This window comes from Ictalurus punctatus, chromosome 9 (genome assembly GCF_001660625.3).
Source record: "Ictalurus punctatus breed USDA103 chromosome 9, Coco_2.0, whole genome shotgun sequence".
Lineage (NCBI taxonomy): Eukaryota > Metazoa > Chordata > Actinopteri > Siluriformes > Ictaluridae > Ictalurus > Ictalurus punctatus.
In genome coordinates, this window is record NC_030424.2 from 13,607,756 (window position 1) to 13,629,934 (window position 22,179).

The 22,179-nt window shown below is 37.9% G+C and overlaps 1 protein-coding gene across 3 annotated transcripts in view; it reads right to left on the reverse strand.

Annotated features, from left to right (window-relative positions):
* Nucleotides 1–22,179, reverse strand: part of myo6b (myosin VIb) — a 40,181-nt gene that overhangs the window by 2,857 nt on the left and 15,145 nt on the right. For 2 of the 3 annotated variants that reach the window (XM_053682645.1, XM_053682644.1), the window contains exons 12-31: nt 20,800–20,944; nt 17,778–17,935; nt 17,359–17,450; nt 17,031–17,103; nt 14,893–15,020; nt 14,682–14,777; nt 14,132–14,302; nt 12,117–12,155; nt 11,758–11,851; nt 10,966–11,096; nt 10,797–10,874; nt 10,538–10,667; nt 9,979–10,069; nt 9,693–9,843; nt 8,249–8,457; nt 7,476–7,554; nt 4,875–5,035; nt 2,120–2,223; nt 1,756–1,887; nt 777–995 (exon numbers count right to left, since the gene is read on the reverse strand). In XM_053682645.1, coding sequence (XP_053538620.1) covers nt 777–995; nt 1,756–1,887; nt 2,120–2,223; nt 4,875–5,035; nt 7,476–7,554; nt 8,249–8,457; nt 9,693–9,843; nt 9,979–10,069; nt 10,538–10,667; nt 10,797–10,874; nt 10,966–11,096; nt 11,758–11,851; nt 12,117–12,155; nt 14,132–14,302; nt 14,682–14,777; nt 14,893–15,020; nt 17,031–17,103; nt 17,359–17,450; nt 17,778–17,935; nt 20,800–20,944 — 2,481 coding nt within the window. Of the gene's footprint in view, nt 1–776; nt 996–1,755; nt 1,888–2,119; nt 2,224–4,874; nt 5,036–7,475; nt 7,555–8,248; nt 8,458–9,692; nt 9,844–9,978; nt 10,070–10,537; nt 10,668–10,796; nt 10,875–10,965; nt 11,097–11,757; nt 11,852–12,116; nt 12,156–14,131; nt 14,303–14,681; nt 14,778–14,892; nt 15,021–17,030; nt 17,104–17,358; nt 17,451–17,777; nt 17,936–19,124; nt 20,706–20,799; nt 20,945–22,179 lie in introns of those variants that run through there. The other variant, XM_053682646.1, reaches the window with a different exon arrangement.

Sequence of the window (22,179 nt, forward strand, 5' to 3'; positions counted from 1 at the left end):
AGAATCAGGAAGTCAAGGGTGACTGCATAAGGGTTCCTAACTACTCAGGTTAACTGAAATAAATGGCAAAATTGTTTAAAAACAAACAAAAAAAGGTTAACAATATAAATGTAAATATAAATTATTGTTCATAAGAATTTCTAGTGGTGTCACCATTTGTGACATATGTGGTTTCTCTCATATTATCAGTGTGTGATTAAGCTAACTAACCACAGATATTTTTCCGTAAATTTGACAGTTGTTTCAGAGCTGATACTAACATAGCTGTTAGCTTTATATTTTATTAACAGAACTCAACAACTTCCTAACTTCAATTATAAGTAAGTAGGCTTTCCATTCTTTTCTTAGTACAGGCAAACATATCAAAATTCTTGTCTGTGGTAATCACTGCAGATAGAGAGAGATATTAAATTACTAATAGCCTAATCTTAACTAATAAGCATTTGTAAGTGAAGATTACACCTTCAGCTAAATGGCATAAAGAATGATTGTGGAACTGTTAGTGTGTGTGGTGGTGGTGGTAGGGAGGTGGTTTCTGGACAGTTTCTGCTTTGCGCTGGCTAAGAATTGCTGAATGGTAAAGAGGAGGTGGTGGATACAGAAACTATCACATGTAGAAAAAGTGAGAGATTGAAATTTACACAAAGTAAACTAGGGAGAATGTGCAGCTTCAGGCATGGTCTCTCACAACCTTCAGTTATTTAAAAACTCATTATGTGTGGAGGTTAGGTGTGAAAATGCTCAATTATTCCTCTAAGCATGGAAACCTTGACTACCTGCCACCAGTAGAATAGGCTGTTTGTCTGGGTGCAGCTCCATTTGCCTTGCAATCCAGGGGCCATCAAAATGAGCATACCACCAGCCCTTCTTCTTATTCTGTGGGTCTTTATACTGGTCTGCAGGGCGGATGAAAGGGATGCGAAAGTAGCGCTGTTGCCTATTCACGGCAATCTCCTGCTGCCGGGCAGGAACAGGAGGAGCTGGGTTCTGCTGAGCTGGAATGACATCACAATTAAATTTGAAAGTGTTTACAAGCAAGACAAAATAGAATACTATAAGGAAAATAGAGAATACAGGTTCTGATCTCTATTTGAAGTGTCCTTTATACAAGACTCAAGAGAGTTTAAATGACTAATGGCAAGCCAGAACCTGATTAAATCAGAGAAATAACATTAGATCAAAATATCTGATGGAAAAAACAATCTGTTTGAAGTAAGAGTTCGCCTGAGGGTGTAAGGATATGCATGCTGGCAAGAGCAACAATAGACAAGCGACTCTAAAAAAGCAGTTTGTTTTGTGCAGTTGAACACCTGTAGAAAGCAACCGTCAATAAAAGAAAACAGGGCATCATGCCTTTTGAGATGAAATATCACAAACAATTTGAATTCCCTGGAAACACCAGTGTGTTTTCTGTGAGAACTGCGTCTAGCTGTGTGCTTAAGCACATCAGGAAAGCTAATCAGGAGTTAAGAGGCTCATTAAAACCTGGTGGAAATAAGAGAACAAACTGGTTCACCTGTGGCATGCTCCAGCAACACATACATAATACATACGTGCACACACGCACACGCGCACACACCACTAGGTCCTGGAATATACATCCTCAGCTGCTGTACACTACAGGAAATATATTTTGTGTTCATAAAGGAATACTTGAGAAACTCTGAGTGAACAGTACAACGCTATCATTCAGAGAATCTTAGTGTACATGCTGTATCCATTGTGTATAAACTGTGTGCAACAGTTTTATATTACCATAGTCGGTGACAGACTTGGGAGCTCTCTGCTCAGTCTCAGTGTTGCGCTTCTTGTTCTTTGACTTCCAGGCATGGTAGACCTTTAAACGACGATGAAACTCCTCTCTGCAAGCTGCCAGTAGTTCTATATCTACAAAAGTGTGACATTTGGATTAAACAAAATGACATAGTATTTATTGCTTTACTATCATGCACATGCACTATGTAATTCTGGTTATACCATATGGTTATGTTCTCATTTTGAATTGGAATGTACATTTTCTACAAATCTCACATCACAGCAAAATATTTCTTTCCCCCTAACAAATCTCTGCTGGCAGTAAAATGTGAGAGAAGCAATCAGAAAAAGTCCCTATTCTTACCACAGGAGGTGTTGATAGCATCTCGAAGCTCTGCATATTTCCATTTGCTCAGGTCGTACTTCTTCACCCCGGTGGCTGCTTTGCTGGCTTGTACTTGCGGACCCCTTTAAAGCATTGAATCAAACTCGTTTACATAGTAAACAGGCAAATGAGCTGTTTTTTTTTGTTTGTTTTTTGTTTTTTTGTTTGTTTTTACAGGAAACGCACAAAGAAACATTGAACAAATTATGTAGGCTATGGGTGAAAAGGATTCAATTTGAAACTTCATAATAAAGCTACAGTTTACTGTCTTTAATAATTACAGACCAAATCAATATAGCACTGGGAAAATCAGGGCATGGCTTTGCAATGGAGTGCTAGTGGGTAGCTAGTCCAGGCAGTGGAAGTGTCAGTGTAAGAAAAGAATAAAAAGTTGTGAGAACAAAGAAAACAAGCATATGAATGTATGTAGTATTTAGCAATAAGGTAAGGGTCAAGCCAGTCCTTTCTGACAGCTCAATCAAAGTCAGGATTTACTGCTCATTAACTGGAGCTACTATCAGTTCAAACAGGTTCTATGGAAGTTCAAAACCAGAATCCAATTCATAATCACATTCAGCTTACTATACCTGGCCTGGAACTGCAAACAGTGTCAATGATACAGTTGGGAGAATATGTCCAAAGAGCCAATAAAGTCAACAAGAAAGTGTCAAACACATGGACATAAAATAAAAGCACTGAGTGGCGTTCTTAATGCTGTGCTCTGATCATGTCTGAGGTATAGGTAAAAGTTGCTGAGGTTGTGCTTTCAATTGGACCACCAGCAGTATGCTTATGTGATTTAGATGTATGCAAAAAATATTTATGTTGTAAATATTTTTGGGAGATTAATTGAGGTTACAGTTCTCAGTGACAGTCACTATCCCTGCAGTTTCCGCAGGAAACTTTAGTACTTAGGTAAAGGTAATTAGAATAATTTTAATTCCTCAGAAACTTTGGTTGAACCCATTTTTAATTGAGCGGCGCAGTTCAAATTTTAGGATCAACATTCTAAACAGGAGATTAAATGTTTTGATGCGACTCCTTCAGATTGCAGAATAATACATCTGTAAAAATTTACACCATTTATGGTATACCAAATATATACATCATTTTATGTTGTAATACATTTATAAAAAAGTCTAAATTGTTTATCTAAAAACAAGAAAAAAAGTAGTCAATTATTTGTCTAGGTTTCACTGTTTATGTGAGTACTATATGTTGCGGAGAAGCTAACACACACACACACACACACACAATTTTGTGGACACTCATTTTGACTCTTGACAGCTGTTAGTAGCAAAGCTACTTAGCTCAGCCCGTCCCACTGCTTAACCCACATAGGTGTCAGCAAGTGTCATGCACAAATGCACATACACAAACAAATTTATTTGAATGGATGACTGAGCACCTCATGCTCCAGCTCTGGAAAAGCAGGTCATATACCAGACTAGAGATTTTAAATGTAGCTGAAGTAATCGCATGTGTTATGATGCTCTACAAAGATTGGGCTCGTTAACAAGGTGGCTGCATTCGAAAATCGCGTACCATGACATCACCTACTGCGTTCGATTCAGTACCTACTGCTCAGCCATTTATACAGTAAGTACTGATCAGTACAAGTGTGTAACATGGATACAATCCGGACGTACGACATCGCAGTGTTGGCATTGTCATGGGACCTACAACTTAAAAAGAGCCGATGCGCTACCGCAGCAGTAGGTTATCCGATAATTTCTCGCCTACTATTTTATGAATACTGTGAGTTTGGAAATACTACTCCTTTGGTGTACTGCTGAAGGGTAGTAGGGATATATGGATGCAGCTGCTGATTCAGTTTAGGATTGCAAAAATTAAGAGTCCAGGTCTATAGTACTGCCCTTCTGTACTCTACATTTGCATAGTGGCTTACTGAGGTATTGACAGTATTGCAAAAGTTAAGTAAATAAAGTGACCTAAATGATCAAGTGGTCAAACCTGACCTTGAAAAACAATATTATTTGTTTGTGAATAAGCAAATAAAAATGATCTGTCCCATGTAATCCTTTTAAATGCTGCATTGAATACAGTGAAGGATTGATTAATGAATAAGGAAAGTATTTAGGTTAAGATCAACCAGGAATTTGCTGGGAATAGTTTATGGTTGCTTTGTAGCAGAAATTTGTGATCTAGGTTGGTGAAAAATTTTGAGGAGAGTAGAGGACTGGTGAATAGGCATTTTCTGAGTGAGTTTGTGTCAGGAACAGGATGATGTTTTTCCATTTATCCTAATTATCTCTTCGTGTGGAAAAAGCAAGGCTCGTCAAACCATCATTGGGAAAAGGAATGAGGGGAAAATGTCTGGTTACCTGTGACCAATGTGAGAAAGTACTGAATACTGGCTTTTTCCATTTCTCTAATAGATGATTAAAGATGAATTTCTCTGTGCAGCAATGTTTAGCTTCATTCATCACATTCCTTCACAATAAATACATACTTTGTAGGTCCATGAGCAATAGGCTCTCTGGGGGTGGACACAATGTTAGTTTGAATCACAAAGCCAGTTTCCTGTCACAAAGCTGTTTACTTGGGTGCAGTTTGGATTTTTTTAAATGCTTTTTCACAAAAGCAGCAGGGCAGCAGGCCTTATTCATATGGAAATCTCAGCGCGAGAACATCTGCGATCGGTAGAATTTTTGTGGCTCTAACATTACCTGACACTGACTTCAGCAGTGATGAGTGTATTGTGTGTGTGTACCTGCGTAGGCTGAGGTCCATCTGAGACTCATCCTGGATGAGTTCAGCTTCACTCTGAGCTATCCTCATGGCCAGCTCTCTGTCCCTCCTTTCCTGCTCCAATACTGCTTGCCTCTGAACCTCCTCCTCCCGCTCTAGAGCCAACTGAATGTCCAGTTCCACCTGCGTGTGCACACACACACACAGTAGCTAGTTTATTATAATAATCCTGACAAGTAGGAAGATATACTGTTGAACATATGCAAATTAGAAACACACACACAAACTTTGATGTTGCGTCCAGTTACAGTGACATATAAACGTATGACAAAGTACATTTCATCTAACTTAACAATTGTATTTTATCTATTAATCCATTCAGAGAAAAGGACACTGATTCAGAGAGATAGATAGTAAGACAGCCATATCTTATATGTGCGCGTGTGTGTTTAATGTCTAATAAGGGTTGAAATTTTTTTTTGCAATTTTATGACAATTTTGGAGTCAATATTCTATTAAAACATCGTTCTATAGCCAAGCATTAACCTTCTTAAAATTTCAACAACACTTACGCATATTTTACAGTGATTAGCAGTACGTTTTTTTTGTTTTTTTTATACTTACAGGTAGCAATAATTTTTCCAAATGATTTTTACATTTTTTCTGTTGGATGCAAATAGGGCTGCAACAACTAATTGATAAAATCGATAACTAAAATAATCGACAATGAATTTCATTGTGGATTAGTTGGGTCTGTTGTGACAGCTTTTCAAATGGAAGGGAGTGGGACTCTTATCTTGTCAACTCCAATTCTTACATCTGTCAAACATTGAAATGATTTTAATAAAAGTCACCTGAATTTTATACCACTGTTTTTTTTATTTGTAAGCATTTTAGTAGAAGTTTAGCATACAAACAAACTGCATTTTAGGATAATTGTAGGGGAAAAACTATAAACAACTAGGGATGCAACAACTAATAGATAAAAACAATAATAATCAATAATTAAAATAACCAACAAGGAATTTCATTATGGATTAGTCAGGTCTGTGACGTCACTGTGGATAACCCCATCAGTGAGGTCACTTCGCAATGGTGAAAAACGCATTTCTATGAATAAAACACATCTGAGAAACAGCGAGGTCACAGAGTGAGCTGCTGTGTGAAAAGTGCACTATCCAGGTCGTCCAAAACATGACAATGTTTTATATTAAGCTCTTTAAACAAACTCGTAAGTGTATTAACGTGGCTTGTCGTGTCGGATGCTGCGACAGATGCGTGAGCTGTTTAATGTGTTCCAGACATGTTTTCTTCAGCAAAGAAATGCCATATTTATCTTTATATCCTTATCTGTAAATGCTCAAAATTCACTCCAGTATTTCCATTTTATATGAAGACTCGTCCTGACAGCGAGCGAGTCTCCATTAAACTTCACTGAGTGAGCGCGAATCTATGTATCAATCAAACAGCACGCAATAGAAAGGCAGCGCAATAACTCTTACTAGAATATTCATTTTGATCAAATATGTTGTTTGATGCTATATTTAGTGATATTTAGAAACAAAAGTAATTGTGTTTTTTATGACAGCAGTAACTGCAATGGGGTTATAGCATGTAATTGTATATAAATGTAAGAAGTGTCAAACATTTACAGAATAAAGTAACATGTTACTGTGTTCAGATGAGTGAATGTGTGTGTGTTACTGCAGAACATTCAACCTCTTATCAGTTAACACTTAGTTTATACTTTTGTTTCTTTTTTTTTTTTCAAAAAAACCTTTGTATAGCATAGCCAACATAGATACATTTAATACCTTTTCCATAGCCTTCAATTTGCACAATGTTTGAAGGACAACATCGGGCAGAATGTGAAATAACTTTTTTTAGAAAATAATACAGAAAATAATCAATCAATTAATCGAAGAAATAATTGACAGATTAATCAATTAACAAAATAATCGTTAGTTGCAGCCCTATGCGAGTAATTTAATACCTGTGTGTAATGTTTATTTTATTCCATTATTTTTGCCTATTCTTATGGTGTGAATTTCACTGTATGTTCCTCTTTAAAACAAGCTAAGGCTTTCCTGAAACTTTTTTTTTTTTTTTAATGGTTTTAGGCTTTCCCTGAATCTCTCCAATAACCGCTCACCAGAAGAGTATGAGATCTGTAATGGGACCCATCAAACTGAACATTTCAGTAAAACACTGCTGTAGTTTGAAAGAAGAGCTTGTAAGCAAAAGGTAGGCATGAGTGCTTCACTGGGAGCTGACCAGGGGTTGACAAGATTTAGACCTCATGTAGACAGTGAGTTTGTAAGCTCTCTTCGGCATTTCATCAAATCCAGATTCACTACTGGTGCCAAAATAAAGAAAGTGTTTGACATCCATGGGCAAATAAGCAGCCAGGCTTATCGTGGTAGCTCAAAACACAATGAAATTTTTATGGAAGTGTACAGAATACATACAGTAACATGCTCTAAACAAGCCTGCATATAAGTGACTAGCAGAGTGACTTGCCAGGGAACTTGAAATCAATGCTGAATGGTGGACAAAAGTCAATATAGGCCAGCGAAAGAAAAAAAAAAAAATCAAATGTAGTAAAATTGTAAATATGTTATACCTGTAGGATTCGCTCATCCTCTTCCCGCTTCTTCCTCTCCTCCTCTTCCTGCTTCCTCTTCTGCTCCATCTCTGCTTTCCTGTGGTAAAATAGAATAAGGAAGAGTCTTATGCCAAAAGAAAAAACACACAGCAAAACATATTCCTCTAATTTTGTCCAGTTAGGTTTTGATTTTTCCCGCTCACCAAATACAGCTCATGAGGCTCTAAATTAATACCAAGCTTTAAAAAGTTTTTTGTATCCAGTGTTATCTTGTATCCAGTGTTATCCAGAATAATAATCTGTGTCAGCATTGTGTCCCATTTCAAATCCTTTAAATTATAGTGCATAATTTTGTTTTTCTTCAGTTATTTAATGTCAGTTCATGTCAATATTTTAATGACAGGATAAGAAAATCATTAATATTTAATTTTAGTTTATTGTATTAAATATGACCAGTAGGAAAATCCACTGTTGCCACATATGTTAATTAGATCATTTAATTTACTCATTTAAAATATTTTTTAAATAAACTGTGGGCAGGAAGTATCCAACAGAGGAGGCAGATAAATGATGTCAGTGCACTGCTTGAAATTAACAACATGCATTCTTTATCAAGCAAATATTTCTCTTAGGAGTCACAGAATAATCAAGCAATGCCATTTGTTTTAATGACAGGAGAATATGAAAGAGAGACAGGACATTATAGTGTAAACCTCTTCTAGAAGCCGTAGAACACAGATGATGTAAGGCAAGTCATGACCAAATCTCCCCAACAATTAAGTGAGACTTACATGCGACGTTCATCTTCTTCCTGTTTGCGTAACTGTGCCTCTTCTTCACGTCTCTTTCTCTCCCTCTCCATTTCCTCCTGGATGCGATTCAGCCGCTCCATCTCCTCCTCTTCCTGCTTCTTCTTCTGCATAGAGGAAAGCAGCTGTTCCGAGCGCTTCACCAGGTCCTCATATTCCTGTTCAATCTCTGTGCGACTCATCACTGTGGTCTGAGAGATACAGAAGACATAAAGACAGAAAGCCTTCACATGTGTGCTTCCTCCAGAACCCCTGAAACCACATACCACTGGTTTCATAATGCTACAAATTCATAAAACAGTTCAATGCGACTGAAAGAGAGTGTCAGCTCCTCAGTTTAACTAAATGCAGGCTTTCAGATACCTAGCTACCAGTAGCCTAACCTATTGTGAATCAACAAGGGAGAGTAACCTGGCCATGAATCGCTCATTTATCACAGAATTCACACTCTCCCAGCAAAAGACAACAGCATGGCAGGTTATGTCACTTAGGAGGTTAGCTTACTTTCATATCCTGCAGGTCCTCGTTAATCCAGAGCATCACCTTAGTATTGTTTGGCAGAGGGACAGAAAAGTGCGAAAGGGACCAGATGCTGTTGTTTTATACACAGGCAATCAAGGCAATCAAGTGTAAAAGATTCAGCTCTGCTATCGATCATTATCATTGAGATGGTGAGGAGGGCATAGTGTCTGAACCTCACTACCAATAGCACACATTTTGCCTGAAACATTAAAGCCTTCTCCCCGCAGAGGTAGAGAAAAAAGGTTTAGACAACAAAAAGTCTATTTCTAGCCAAAAAAAAGGGCTTAAGGGTTTGGGGTGTGCAAAGACTACTAATGGAGAGGAGATACAGCAAGATTAGGATGATCATAAACTCCCACATCATTTATTTCCTAGTACTTGGAGGCCAATCAAATTATCCCAGTGCTCCATTATGCTCCTTGGAACAATCACACACATTTGCTCCTATGCACACTGTTTTACGCTGAGACATTGATTATAAAAGGCAGCCCGAGTCTGACTAACAGCCGACCATCTGCTTTTATGCTAGGTTACATTTTTGTGCTATATTTTATGAGCTGCTTAAGTCGTCTCTACATTGAAGCTAACTGGAGTAAAACAGGGATCTATGCTGTGATCTGAGCAATTCTACATTGTGTTGAAAAATAATACATGCACAAAGATAAAATTGCAGGAGGAGCTTGAGACAACAGTCCATGCGAAGCATCTTTAGTTTATCTTCACCAGTCCATGGAATGATTGGCGCCTGTTCTATTATGTATGGCAAACTGACACCAAACTTCCAAGTCACTAAAAGACAACACGTCACACCGCGACGTGCCTTGTCCTAGATTACAAGATTTCATCAATCTAGTAATCACTTAATGTGGTATTATTTGAAAGCATAATGTTTAAGCAACCTCACCTTAATCTTGGTGATGAGGGAGTTGATGGAGGTGGCCAGATCCTGAATCTGCTTGCTCATCTCCATCTTGCCCTCTTTCAGCCCGCTCACAGCCTCATTAAACCTTTCCATTCTCTTCTTCAGATTCTGAACCTTTAACAGACCATCAACACTGCCATGCAGCAGAAAATCCACATCAGTCATAAAGAAATATAAAGTGGCAGGATGGCACTACTGGTACATATGGTTCATGAATAATGAGTTAATGGGAGATAAGTGGTTTGAACGCATGAAGACTGGCACCCACCGAGGCTTATGTCTCCTCTTGCACAACCACATGCGAACTGTTTTCTGAATTTTAATGCAGGCGCTGGCCCTGTACTTGATTTTATTCTTCACTGCAGGAAAAGGGGGGAAAGGACAGGGAGAATACATTTTCTCATTTAGAAGGACAATTATGGAGCAGAGGCAAGTCTTTTACTTCACAAATGCCCCGTTGAGTGTTCCCAGCAAGCAAGGGATGATCAATAAAAAGCCATGTTTCCACTGCTAACATTTTCAAGAATGATGAACCTTTTTCAGGAACTCAGGAGATTTAAATGTATTTCCACCAGAGGACCTCGGGGTCATTTTCTCTGGTCTGTAGTTCCAGGAACCGTTTTATTTTCTTGGACTTTTCAGCAGACCAGCAACTACTCAGAAGAAGTTTGCTGAACTGACCGTCACTGATGGGTCAAAGGTCATCCATTTTGAATAATTTTTAAAAACCTGCCTATAGCTAATAAGCAGTTACTAAAGCTTGCTTATATCACCAATGGTGCATGACCAGCAAATATATTTGAAGATTATTTGCAGTGATAACTCACATTTAATGACAGACAGTCCACACCACTGGACCTTCTTCCAGCGGCTGCACACCAGCCACTTGTTGACCCGCTGGACAAGCTCTGCCAAGTGCTCTGGGTCAGACCTCATGATCTGGTCAAACTCTGCAAACTGAGATGCACACGGCAGTCACCTTTTGTTAATACTGCCGTCTCTTATTTCATCCATTTTTCGCAATTCAAATACAACTGAAGTGTTAGGTTTGACTATTTATTCCAGTCCTACACAGAGGATGCTCACCTTTCCAGGGCGAAAAAACACCTTCGTCAGTCCAAACTTGTAATCGCTGTCATTAAGACCCAGTGCTTTAAAGAGAGCCTGCAGTGGACATATGCCATGCGAAATGGTCAGACAGAAAGCTCTGAAGAGAAAGAAAATATCAAATGTAGCATTAAAGCGAAAGACTTACCTTACAGAAGAGGCGAGGGTCAAGTCTGGCAAGCTTGCCCGGGAGATATTGCTTGTACATATTATATAGCTCATGGAAAGGGGCTCGAGAAGGAAACCCCCCCTGCATTAGATCCAGTACTGAAACCATTCCTGGGAATAGCATAGAAAAACAAAGGAATGGGAAAATAAAAACATTTGAACAAGATAAATGACAGATTCATTGTCCAAAATGGTTAATATGAACCAATATATTGTTTTGTTTTCTACACTATATGCTTAGTTATGTTAATACGAAACAAAACTAAGAATTGTACATTACGAATTTGGAAGCTTTCTTTCTATAAGGTTAGTGAAGGTAATGAGCCTTTGCACAGACACACTATCTACTTATAGCTTTTTGGCCTCACTCATTCTCTAGAGCTACTTTGTGCAGGTCTTAAGTGCACCAACCATTATTGGTTGCTAAGAAAAACCAAGTGTTGCAAACGCAGGCTATGACATGTGGAAAAAGCTCATTAACAAGGCCCTTCCAGGCTAAGACCACCCCACGAAGATGATGAAAAACAAATCAATGCTCGTCACATTTAATGCATCTACTCAGTGGGCAATATATACATTGTGAAAAACAAGCGTTGAGATTGATGAGCTGTGTTTAGTGGTGCCATTTATTTACAAGCTATACTGGCAATGTGGAGAAAAGCATGAACCTTAAGCAAAATCTAGGCAATAGGAAATAAAAACAAATGGATGCTTGAGATGGCAAGAACACTGTGTGTTGGATGTCTATCTGGATGTGCACCAGCACTCATACCAGAACACTGCAGCTGGGACAGAATCTGGGCTCCTTCAAACTGGTGGCTCACCATCTTTAGATTGGGCTTCACACAGCGGATGAAGCTTGAACCCTTTGTAAACATAATCAAACCAACATTTTAGATAATAGTTAGCTTATGCATTTTGTGTGTGTGTGTGTTTGTGTGTGTGAGTGGTGTGTACTAAATAAAACTACTATCCAACTTCTGGATTGGACTAGGAAGTAAATCTAGCTAACCCTAGGTGTTTCACACAGTCTCAGCCAAGGTTTAATGACGATGTAAATGAAAAACCTGACCTCATGCACTGTCGGTTGACAGCAGACAATATTTCAAAGGAATGGGAACAGATACTCACTGTGCTGTGTAGCTTTTCTAGTAGAAGAATCAACTGGGTCTAAAAAATTGACAGAAAAAGGACATGACTCAGCATTTTGTAGAGTATACTATACAAAATGGACAACAATCACAGACAACAGCAGGCATATAAAGCATGTGGGAAGCATGGATCATGCTAGTGAGCCAACATGTGAACATCTCACTGCTGTGTTGTAGCACAACCATACCAATAATGTAATGAGAGAGAGCTAGTATATGAGAATACTACAGTAAGAGATCTCAGAATTAGAACTAGTGTACAGGTGCATCTAAAAATATTAGAATATTGAGGAAAAGTTAATTTTTTTAAATTCACAAAGTGGAATTTCACATGTTCTAGATTCATTTCAAAAAATGAAATATTTTTTTCTTTTAATCTTAATGATTACAGCTTACGGTTCTTGGGAAAAAAAAAAAAATCCAGTATCTCAAAATATTAGAATAAAGAATTTATAATACAGAAATGTCAACCTGAGAAGAGCTCTAATCAGCTAATTAACTCAAAACACCTGCAAGTCAAAACTCATGAGACTTCAATCTCTCAGTCTGGTTCAGTACACACAACCACAATCATGGGGAAGATGAATGTAAATTTTGCATTTCATTTGGAAATCAAGGTCCCAGAGTCTGGAGGAATGGAGTGGAGAGACACAGAATCCAAGTTGCTTGAAGTCCAGTGTGAAGTTTCCACAGTCAGTGATGATTTGAGGTGCCATGTCATCTGCTGGTGTTGGTCCGCTCTATTTTCTCAAGTCGAGAGTCAATGCTGCATCTACCAGGATATTTTAGAGCACTTCATGCTTCCATCTGCTGACAAGATTTATGAAAATGCTGCTTTCCTTTTCCAGCAGAACTTGGCACCTGCCCACAGTGCCAAAACTACTAGTAACTGGTTTGCTGACCATGGTATTACTGTGCTTAACTGGCCAGCCAACTTGCCTGACCTGAACCCCATAGAGAATATGGTGAGAGACACCAGACCCAACAACACAGACGAGCTGAAGGCCGCTATCAAAGCAACCTGGGCTTCCACAACACCTCAGCAGTGCCACAGGCTGATTGCCTCCATGCCACGCTGCATTGATGCAGTAATTCGTGCAAAAGGATTAAAGCCCAGACCAAGTATTGAGTTCATAAATTAACATACTTTTCAGAAGGTCAACATTTCTGAATTATACATTCTTTATTCTAATATTTTGAGATACTGGATTTTTTAATTCCATGAGCTGTAAGCCATAACCATTGTGATTTAAAAAAAAAGGCTTGAAATATTTCATTTCTGTGCAATGAATCTAGAATAGATGCAAGTTCCACTTTTTGAATTAAATTACAGGAAAAATGAACCTTTCCATGATATTATAATTTTTTGAGATGAACCTGTGAACATTTTAAATTTTCTTTAATGCCAAGAAAATGAATAACGGATATTAAAACTGTAAATTCAGCAGTACAGTGACAGTGGAAAAACAATACTGACATCATGAAGCTCTCACACAAACAAGATGGTGAACTGAGAACAGAAAGGCAGAGCAGTGGAGGTGGCTAGAGTATGTGACTGGGTTTAGACTTGTAATGGCGGGGTGAGATATGGTAAACTACACCTCTCCCTGGGTTTGAATTTCTCAGGCCAGTCTTACCCAGTAAAAAGTTTTAGCCTTTCTCCTTTATCTTCTTGATTCTGCCATTCTATCTATATTTTTAAGACATACAAAGTTTTTCTCAAGGACAGAGTAAAAAAAACAGGATAAGGTCTAAGGGTGGCAGAAGGAGACGAGAACAGGGACAGAGGGAAGAAATAGAGAAGCAGGTTAAAAGTCAGGAGATCATGTTCACATAGTCTTCCACAGAAGTTTATCCTACGTTACTAAAAAGCGAGGAACTCTTAGCAGAAACAACAGCTTGCATTTGTAAAGGACCAAAATTCATATTCTATAGCCATATATGTGTCTATGATAAACCTGGTGGTTTCTGATCATTTGAAAAGCATGAATTTACCTTGAATTTGTTTCCTACGCTGATGAAGCTGAGCTTGCCAGCCTTCTGCTTGGAGTCTTTTGAGTTTGAGTTGTTCTCAAAGAGATCACGGACAAACTTGTCCTTTGACTCACAAACAAGGCTCTCCAAGGACATGTGGAGGGCATCATTATTCTTCTCCACAAAACGGATCTACTCACACACATACACAGTCAGCATCAGGCAAAGAATGAGGCCATACACATACATTCATTCTCAGTCCATCACAGTACACGATCACTTGAAAAACACAAGTTCTGCAACATGATTTTCACCGTATCACTGTACTAAGTTTTTACTAACTGTACTAACATTTTTCAAAAAAGGAAGTTAGATGAAATGCTAAATAAAAAGGGGTATGTAAAACCAAAAAATAAAGCAAAAGGTAAAAAGTAATACATGTGAATAAAAGTTATATATGATATTAATAAAATACATGACCTTGAGACAAACATCAAAATCACAATGGTATATTTCAAATAAATAAAACATTAAAGTGTGTGTGCTCCAACACATGACAAAGTGTACATACAGTCTCATAACACACAGCTCCAGCAAAGTGCCTGATGATGAATCCTTCATCATCCCTTAGGTTCCTGTGGACTGCTAGTTTGGACTTTCTTGGAATCTAAAGAAGAAAATTTTACAATTCAAGCTACATGGTTTTAATCAACTAACAAAACTATACTTCACAGTTATGGTCTACATAAGCATTTTGAAAACAGTTGAAGGCCATAGCTAACCGTGAGGCGGAAGTGATCTTTGTGCTTGGTGTGAACAGCCTCAACAAAGTGCTGGTCACTGGGCTGAGGTAGTCGGTTCTCCTCATCTAGGATGTCCAGAATTCCTACCAGTTTTGCCTCAATAAGGTCTACAGAGGTACAAAACAGCATTACAAAATGCAGCATGCGGTAGAGACAGCGCACTGCATTAGCATACAATGACCCGGCTGATCAGCTATTATCCAGAGCATATCCCTCCCAAACAAATTTAATGGAATGAAGGCAAAGCTGGGGAGCGCCTGGCTATATTTGGTATTCACAATGAGGATATCTATGGGGTGCATTATTCATCAGCAATACATGCAGATGACTGAGGACCAGACACAGGCACATTCATGTTTTTGCATGAGCAGACACCTGTGCTTAAATGAGAGCTGATTGATGAGGGTAGATGGAGTAAAGCCCCCGTGTGTCCATTTGCAAGTCACTAGGATGTGCAATAGGCTGCACTATTAATGGAAGCATTAGCATGGACTGAGCATCTGAACGGAAAGTGTCTGTAAGCACTGTGCCAAGTGCCGAGTCCTATTAGACGCATAACTGTTATCTAGGACACAGTTGAAACCTGTATAGTGCTGAAAATAATGTTAAGCTATAGTTCTTTAATCTCTGCAAAAACTATTTAACTAAGGCTCTACTTAAAGTGTATCAGTTACTGTGAGCTAAAAAGTACCCGTGTTTGTTTATGTGTGTGTGTGTGTGTGTGTGTCTGTGTGTCTGTGTGTCTGTGTGTCTGTGTGTCTGTGTGTGTCTTTCTTTCACCAGATACACCTACTAGATAACGGCAGAGCTGATTCATTGTCTGGCTACTGTTGCCTTGACACCACAGTCCTGACTATGTGCGTGACAGCCCAGTCTAAAAGTTTTAATAAGCCCCTGGGAACACTGCAGTAGTGACAGTGTACCAAGAGAATAGGCTATCCCTATGTCTGGAACAAAAGCTGGCATTTTGTAGATTTTCACAGAGTCAGCAACAAAACACCAAAAAAGAAAGAAACAGCAACAGCACAAGAAGAATTGGGTCTATATGCACAGCCAGTCACTTTATAATAACCTTACAGTGGTGAGCAAGCAACTTTATAAAATGTAGTTAGCTAAGCTACAAGTTATTGTACAAAAAGCAAGTTCTACAAGTGAATGTACAGCAATATTAAAAATACATTTCAGACATATGTAGCTAGCTATACAGTGAGGAGAAAAAAGTATTTGTACAAAAAAAAGTAAAATACAAATCAACTTATAACGTTTTTGACATGCGTTTTTCTGGATTTTCTTGTTGTTATTCTGTGGCTCACTGTTCAAATAAATCTACCATTAAAATTATAGACTGATCATTTCTTTGTCAGTGGGCAAACGTACAAAATCAGCAGGGGATCAAATACTTATTTCCCTCACTGTACTACAGGGTAAAAAGAAGATGAACTACATTGTTACATTCACAATTGGTGTCACCTCTTCGGCCAGATTATTTGCTCTCATATAACAATACCAATGATGACAATTATTATTATTATTATTATTATTATTATTATTATTCATCCACTTTCTGTACCGCTTATCCTACAAAGCGTCGTGGAGAGTCTGGAGCCTATCCCAGGGGGCATGTGGGACAGGGGACAACTATGGACAATTTAGAGATGCAACTCAGCCTACAACTCATGTCTTTGGCCTGGGGGAGGAAACCCGGAGGAAACCCCTGAAGCACGGGGAGAACATGCAAACTCCATGCATACAGGACGGAGGAAGGAATCCAACTCCCAAAAGCTGACCTAGACCCGAACCTGGCAGTGACACTCAGTCATTTACATGAATTTCACATTAACCAGAAAAAAAACGTCTTTTTTTTGTTTGTTTTTTCCTCAGGTCCAACTGACATATAAGCAGCTAGGAACTGTATTTAGTGTGTGTTAAGCAAATGAAACAATTAGGTCAATAAAATAGTTTAGATACTTAAAAACGGATTGACTGATTTTTTTTTTTTTTTTTTAATCTTGAGCAAATGCTACACCTAAAAACTGACACCTATTATAGGCATAATATAATGGTGGTACGAAATGGTAGGAAAAGTGAAGAGTATATGCCGGCTGAATGATACTGACCTATGCAGTCCTGATTATCAACATAATGAACTTCATTCACTCCCAAGCCTTCTTTCTGATACAGTTCTTGCTCCTTAAAAATCAGACCAAAAAAAAAAAAAAAAAAAAAGAAGAAGAAGAACAATGGCAATAGTAGTTTTCACAAATCATGGAACAAGTTAAAACTTTGTGGTACAGAAAAATATATAATATATATAAACATACATTAAACAAACAAATATATTCAACAGGAATTTTTGCTTGTATTGTTACAATATTATCCAAATTAACCAAATCAATACAGTTAGTTCATACTACAAAGACCGAGTATATTGACAAACTGATTCACCTCTTTCAGTATGCGCTCATTGAAAAACTGCTGCAACTTTTCATTACAGTAGTTGATGCAGAACTGCTCAAAGCTGTTGTGCTCAAAATACTCTAGAGGTAAACAGAGTCAAATATTTAATAATTGAAGAATGAATATTACCTGAAACCACCCCATAAAACAGAATAATAATTTTAATAAAATATGCTGGATGAAGGCCAGCACCTTCCACTTTTTCCTTTGGAGAACGAAAGAATGAGAAAAGTAAATATCACAGCCCTTAAGCAGTAGCTCTTACAAAAGTTTACAAAAAGGTTGTCTTGTAAATAAATACTTCTTGATTCAAAACCAGGTTTCCTTTAACACCAAATTCTCAAAGATCATTAGGAAGTGCTGTAGACACTGTAGACAAACAATGTTGCTGTTGCACACACACTCACCAAATCCAGCAATGTCCAGCACTCCAATGAAGTTTGAGGAGGTCTCAAAGGGGAAGCACCGGTTGACCCGTGTGACCACATGATCGAAGAGGCGGTTGTAAATGGCCTTGGCTAATGCATCACGCGCATTGTTGGCCTGCTCCACCTTCAGTGGCACTCTGGAGAACAGCAAAGTGGGCCAGGAGGAGTCAAAAACTGGGCCAGAACTCAGAACTGTTAATGTAAACTCATCAATATATGTCACTTCAGCTTTACTTCAACACATCTCAAAAGGTGTCAGCCGCTTTTCCCTTAAAGGCATTCTATTACTAGACAGAAAGGCCAACTTCAAAAAAGTGAAGGACAAATAATACAAAAACCCACAGCTTAGAATAATACAATTTGGTTATTTTCTCTGAAATTTGGATATTACTTTAAACTGAATAGAAGAACCTATGACACTGTGCTGAAGCTTGTCTGTGTTTGCAACGTAAAATTACACTTCCTAATTAGAAACGGTTAATACAGCATTTGCCATGTTATGTTCAAACTCGTCACTTATTGATTCCCAATATTCATTTCTTGTTTATAGAACTGTTGTACAAAAGCAACAGTCCTGCAGGCCCATGCTTGTGGCAAATCACAGATGTGCCAATATTCAGTATAACTGCATTCTAGCTCACATGATATTGCTTAATTACTGTTCAAACTGAAGGTTGGAAGGTAAAGAAAAGTCTGTGGATTAAAAAGTAAATTAGTCCTTGTATATTATATTGATTTCTATATTGTTTTATTTAGTTTTTCCTGGTTATAATTTAAGCATTTGTGTACCTAATTTATCATGATGTTTGAAAAAAAATTCAGAATGAACAAGTTACATTTTAATATATATGCTTTTTCCATCATCTATATTGTTTATTAAAGAATATTTGTTGCTTCCACCCTCCTGCAAACCACCCTGCATATTAATGGCAGCTTTACTATATGAATGACAAAGGATAGAGAATGGTGATCAAATCTGTGCTGTTTTAATCAAATCATTACTGGATTTATAAAATCAAATGACTGTTTATTTTTTATTCACTTGCATTTAATCCATGTTTATTTTATTTATCACACTTTTTTAAATTAAATCAGTTTTAATCAATTAATTTTCATTATTTTTTTACCCCTTGTTATGATGATTAGGAAATAAGACAAGTAAAACGTCAGTATTTGTAAAGATTTAAGTTACAGCACAGCTTTAAACAGAATGCTGCATATGTGAAACCAGTTATGTTTAACTTGTGCACGACACACTAAAAATGACCTTTGCTACATGCACTTGTTTGAGCAGACAAATTTATGACTCCCCCCTCCCCCCCCCCCATGGTGCCATAAGGCGCCTTGACAGATCTCATAATACACAGCACTGTTTAAATGTTCCAGTCTTATTACTTGAGAGAAGAAGATGAAAGTAAGAGGAATGCTTCACTATAAGGCAAAGTGATGACAATATTTTAAGGCATGATGAGGAATCAGTCACTTTAGTGATGCTGGAAAATTGCCGCTACTATTCTCCACACAACATGGTTGTGCATTTGTTCTCAGCGAAATGAGAGAATATGATATGCGCTTGTGAAACCCTAGGCCTTCTCACAGACACCTTCTAATAACATCTGTTCACAGTTAAATATTAATCGGCCAAGCTTCACCTCATCATTCAAACAACAGTGGATCGAAGACCGCTGAATATTTTTACATTTATAAGTTTTTAAATATTTATAAGATAAGTTATGGATCTACTACAAAAAAAGCACTAAAGGGACAGATATATACTGAATTAAAACCACCTCTCTTATACAGTGAGTAAAAATTTATCAGTTTAAGTATAAACATAAGGCTTGAAAATGCCTTTTAAAAGTAGACTATTACAGTGCTTTAGCTAATATGACTTCTGGTAGTGACTACACCTCACATCCAAAGAAGCTGGTATTGGTTATATTATTGGAACTCTCGCTCAGAACAATTACAGCGTGAGGATTTAATAAGAAGATACGGATCAGGATGAACTGATAAAAGGTAATGCTAGAGGACATTCACAGCAGAGGGGAGCAAGCTGTGATGAATATGCTGCAGGAGCCTGTTAGGTTCAAGTGGAGCTCTCAGCACAGGATACAGCACACCGCTGCTCCTCATCTGAAGTACCTTAATGCGAATAGACACTTCAGAAAATCAAAATGCAAAAGTAGCCTGGTTCTGGATCTGCTGCTGAGTGACTACATGCACAGAAAATGCTTACTAGAATGTTTAAAAATAGATACGTCAACAAATGTTTCGGAGACTGATATGACCTTAATATGAGACCAAAGATCTCATATCATATGTAACATTGCTTGGTAGAAAAAAAAATAAATTAACAGATATCAACACAACCTAGTTGTGGAGCAGAGGGAAAAATGTGGGTTACATTACAATGGACTCATCACATTTTTGATGATCATAATAACACCCTGTCTGGAATCACATTTGTTATAATGTATGTTTCCTAGCAGAGAAAAAAAGAGTCAACTTCGTTTCAAGCAAGCAATTTGTTCTTAGGACAGAATGTGATGTTCTCTGCTCAACAGATTCAGCAGTGAGGAGTGTGAGGACTAACAGACAGAAAGAAAACAGTGAAATGCATTAAACTTGAGCCATACAGAGACATGATTAATGGCTTATAAATCCAATGATTCAATTACCCTGAAGCATAAATTCAGATCAATAAACATTTGCATCCCCATTTTAAAGCTTTCATATTTACTTAGATATGAAATGATTTCCAGTATTATTATTTTTTTATCTTGTATAATTACCCAAAACATGTGGATATACACGAGTGTCATGAACACTATTTTTGCCTCTACCACATAACCCATCATTGCATTGTCAGGCGAAGATCGGTCTTGTCCCCCAGCGACTACTATTCTAGAAAACGCAAAATCTCCAATTAATTCCAGGTCAGGTCAGATATACTTATATGATGCTGCGTGTGTGTGCGTGCACGTAAAGTGACTCATACTTGATGACTGTGCCTTTTGTGCCCCCTGAAGTGGTGAGCATGACCCGCGTGGTAAGGCTGACTCTCAGGTCATCCTGGTCCAAGCCCAGGAGCTCGGCACAGTACTGCAGAGTCTGATTCGACTGGTTCTTCAAAACACAGCCACCTGCCAGCCAACACAGAAGAGAGCATCAATACAACCTTAAATGTACAACACACTGTACTCCTTACTCATCATATAACCATGCTCAAATCTGCTTGGTCAGTAAGTGTGCAGAAATTTCAGTTCTAATACAGATCGTTTTTTTTTTTTATATAGTTTCTACAGTAGCAGCTTATACACAAGGAATTGAACATGGACACTCATGGGACATGGGACATAATCTACTGTAAGACTAGTAATAAACGGAATTTAAAAAACGTTGTTTTACAAAAGAATACATATAATCGTTGATGTGGTGACTTTTATTTATGTGGAGACATTTATTTAACATTTATTTAAGCAGTCACAGTTGTAACAGCTTTATAATGGAAATATTTTCCTAGGTCAAGAAAGTCTTGAGGACAGTGGAGTTAAGGTTTTCCGGTTTCCTGGCAAAAGAAAACAGGCTGCGTTTTTAGAGAGAGAGAGAGAGAGAGAGAGAGAGAGAGAGAGAGAGAGAGAGAGAGAGAGAGAGAGAGAGAGAGAGAGAGAGAGAGAGAGAAAGGCTGATGAGGGAATGATTGTTTATCACAGCTATAATATAAAGGAGAACAGGGACTTGTCTCTGAAATGGTCCATATTAACTATAAACCAATAGTAAGAAGCGTTCATTAATAAATGAAACATTTTAATCATTGGCAAGTTGCTGTTGTATAAGTGGAACAACACTTCATACCATGCTGGTATATGAAAATAATGCACTTGGGGGGGGGGGGGGGGGGGGGGGGGGGCATTGTACATCATATCGCATGCATCATTTTCATAGAACAGCATGGTCTGTTGTGTGTTATTCCTTACCTATCAGATTCATGTGCTATGTGCTACAGTAATCACTATAACATATATAATTGATTTAATCAGGATGAGGGAGACTTTCTATTTAACAAATAAGATTGTGTCTCTGGGAGCATACTCTCAAAGAAAGACTGTTGTAATTATATTACATAATATTAAATAACATGCATTCAGTTCCTTTTTTCTACATCAGCTTGCTAAAAGATGTCCTAGTGCCTTTTAGAAGATGAAAAAAAAAAATAGCTGACAGTGTCTGGCAACAATGGGGGGGGGGGGGAACCTTACACACTAATGAGCCCTGTTGAGGTGAAGTGTTAGATGAGTGGGTGAAGGTGTGTATGTGTGCATGTGTCTAAAAACAAATGATTATCTGAATGAGGAAAACAACAGTGTTCCTGTCAGAA